Source organism: Temnothorax curvispinosus, unplaced genomic scaffold (assembly GCF_003070985.1).
Source record: "Temnothorax curvispinosus isolate PA1 unplaced genomic scaffold, ASM307098v1 QBEX01010279.1, whole genome shotgun sequence".
NCBI classification, from domain to species: domain Eukaryota; kingdom Metazoa; phylum Arthropoda; class Insecta; order Hymenoptera; family Formicidae; genus Temnothorax; species Temnothorax curvispinosus.
Window position 1 is genome coordinate 457 of NW_020220059.1, and position 2830 is coordinate 3286.

At 34.7% G+C, this 2830-nt stretch overlaps 1 protein-coding gene across 1 annotated transcript; it reads left to right on the forward strand.

The window, feature by feature from the left end:
* Positions 1-293: 293 nt before the first annotated feature.
* Positions 294-1541, forward strand: LOC112459979. Its single transcript, XM_025024371.1, has 2 exons — positions 294-1157; positions 1281-1541. Exons 1-2 carry the CDS (start codon positions 794-796, stop codon positions 1289-1291), a joined length of 375 nt encoding a protein of 124 aa, XP_024880139.1. The 5' UTR covers positions 294-793; the 3' UTR covers positions 1292-1541.
* Positions 1542-2830: the final 1289 nt, after the last annotated feature.

The following is a 2830-nucleotide window of genomic DNA, read 5'->3' on the forward strand; positions in this document are numbered from 1 at the left end:
TTTTTTTTTTTTAATTTTTTTAGAAATGTCCGTGGTTGCTCTAACTTCCGCAAATATTGAGATATCGGGTTGTTTTTTTTTTTAATCGATAGAGTATCATTCAAGGAAGGTTGGTATTGAATTTGGCAATGATCGGTAAAGGGGTTCTTTTAAAAAAAAAATTTTAATTTTTTTAGAAATGTCCGTGGTTGCTCCTAACTTCCTCAAATATTGAGATATCGGGCTGTTTTTTTTTTAATCGATAGAGTATCATTCAAGGAAGGTTGGTATTGAATTTGGCGATGATCGGTAAGGTAAATGTCCCCATGGCCGACCATGTTCCCTCTACCGACTTTTTTGACGTGAAACGTTGTTTACGAGGCTGCTGATTCAACAACACGTTCATTAGTGCAGTGGAAAAATTCAGGAATTCGTGCAGTACAAAATAATTATAACGTGCAGAGTAAGTACAATAGTTAAATATATTTTTTTTCGCATTTCTTGCCGCACGTCACCATCCACGCGTATTCTTAAGAGTGAGGTTAGGAATTGTCGGTCGCCTAAATAGTCCGTATTTCGTTCAAAATCCTTTTGTAAGGAATAATCCGAGCGCTAAATGGTTTGTTACAATTTGATTGCCATATTCGAAAAAAAAAATTAGTCAAAAACTGTCATTTTTTTTATTTATTCGATGGTCGAGGTCAGACACAGCAAAACGCCTGCATGTCCCCAGTACCATACACGTAAACGTCAGTATCATCGAAGCTGCGGAAGCCGACGGCTGCGGTGAGGTTATCCGCTTAGAGGCAGTACTATGTGGGATCTCGGTAGTCGCGGCGCCGTGGTGTTGAGTGTGACGTGTGGGTGCGTGCTGATATACAACGCCTGCTCGTCAACGACAGTCTGCTGTCGCCGCACGCGTATCACGTTCTCGGTTACCTGCGGGAGGCGATTCACGAGCTCGGCGCGGCCCTCCGTGTCGTCCACGTCCACGGTACCGGTTACGTGCGTAAGCTCTGGCACAGTGCGAGCCGTTGTTACCGCGAGCGTTTCCCTTCGTTCAGGATGGACAGGCGACGCGCGAGCAATTATCAGCTCAGCAGCGACTCGTACGCTGCCAAGCGCGGAGAGTCGCCGTCGTTACCGTCATCGCCATCGTCGTCGTCGTCGTCGTCCAGGTTTGGCTTGATAAAAATACCTTTTCATGACTTATGTGTATTTATCATGTTTATCATTGATTTATGTTTATTTTTATGTTTACTTTTCGGTTGAAACCTCCGCCTCGCATGCTCTGAAAAAAGGTAATCGGTAATGGGGACATGCCCGGTCAAAATTGGACACAGCTGGTCGGTAGAGAGGGCACGCACTAGTGCGCCTTTATTCTTCTCTATCTAGAAAAATACTTGACGGAATGGATTGAGCCTACGATTTTTGGAAAGTGCATGGATGAAGCTATCCACCAGTATGAAACTCTTTATCGAATTTATTTTTGTCACGCTTGACAACGCCATTCTTTTGTTGGGTCGGCCTTATAGGTGTCGGCCATAGGGACATTTACCTTAAAGGAATTCTTTTTAAAAAAATTTTTTAATTTTTTTAGAAATGTCCGTGGTTGTTCTAACTTCCGTAAATATTGAGAAAATAAATATAATCATATATAATCATATATAAACATATATAATGATGTTATATATATGTAAATATATATAATCATATAAGACCATATATAGTCAATATATATTAAACATTACAAGGAAGGTTGGTATTGAATTTGGCGATGATCGGTAAAGGGGTTCTTTTAAAAAAAAATTTTAATTTTTTTAAAAATGTCCGTGGTTGCTCTAACTTCCTCAAATATTGAGATATCGGGCTGTTTTTTTTTTTACGTAGAACTACGTCTTTCTCGGGGGGTATGCGGGTACGACTGCAACGTTTTCTTGCAACGTTTTCATGCAACGTTTTCTTTTTCTCGAAAAGTATTAAAGAAAAATATACTTTATTATATAGTTTTTGAAAGCTCTTGATGTAAGCTAAATGTTTTCGTGGTTAATTTTTCGATATAGGTTTGTTCTGGAAAAGTATTAAAGAAAAATGTACTTTATTATATAGTTTTTGAAAGCTCTTGATGTAAGCTAAATGTTTTCGTAGTTAATTTTTCGATATGAGTTTGTTCTGGAAAAGTATTAAAGAAAAATATACTTTATTATATAGTTTTTGAAAGATCTCGATGTAAGCTATGGGTTTTCGCAATTTTATAAATAAATAAATGAATGAATAAATGGATGAATAGATTTAATAAATACATAAACGAATGAATGAATGGATGAATGGATAAATGGATGAATGAATAATGAACAAATGGGTGAATGGATGAATGGATTTAATAAATAAATAAATGAATGAATGGATGAATGGATGAATGGGTGAATAGATGAATGGATTTAATAAATAAATAAATGAATGGATGAATGGATCCTTCATCCATTCATCTATTCATCCATTCATTCATTTATTTATTTATTAAATACATTCATCCATTCATTTATTCATTTATTTATTTATTAAATTGCAAAAACATTTAGCTTACATCGAGAGCTTTCAAAAACTATATAATAAAGTATATTTTCTTTTAATACTTTTCAAGGTTTAATAAATAAATAAATAAATTAAACAATAAATCAAAAAATTAATAAATAAATATATTAATAAATAAATATTTATTAAATTGCAAAAACATTTAGCTTACATCGAGAGCTTTCAAAAACTATATAATAAAGTATATTTTCTTTTAATACTTTTCAAGGTTTAATAAATAAATAAGTTTAATAAAGAAACCTTCGCTCACAAAGTT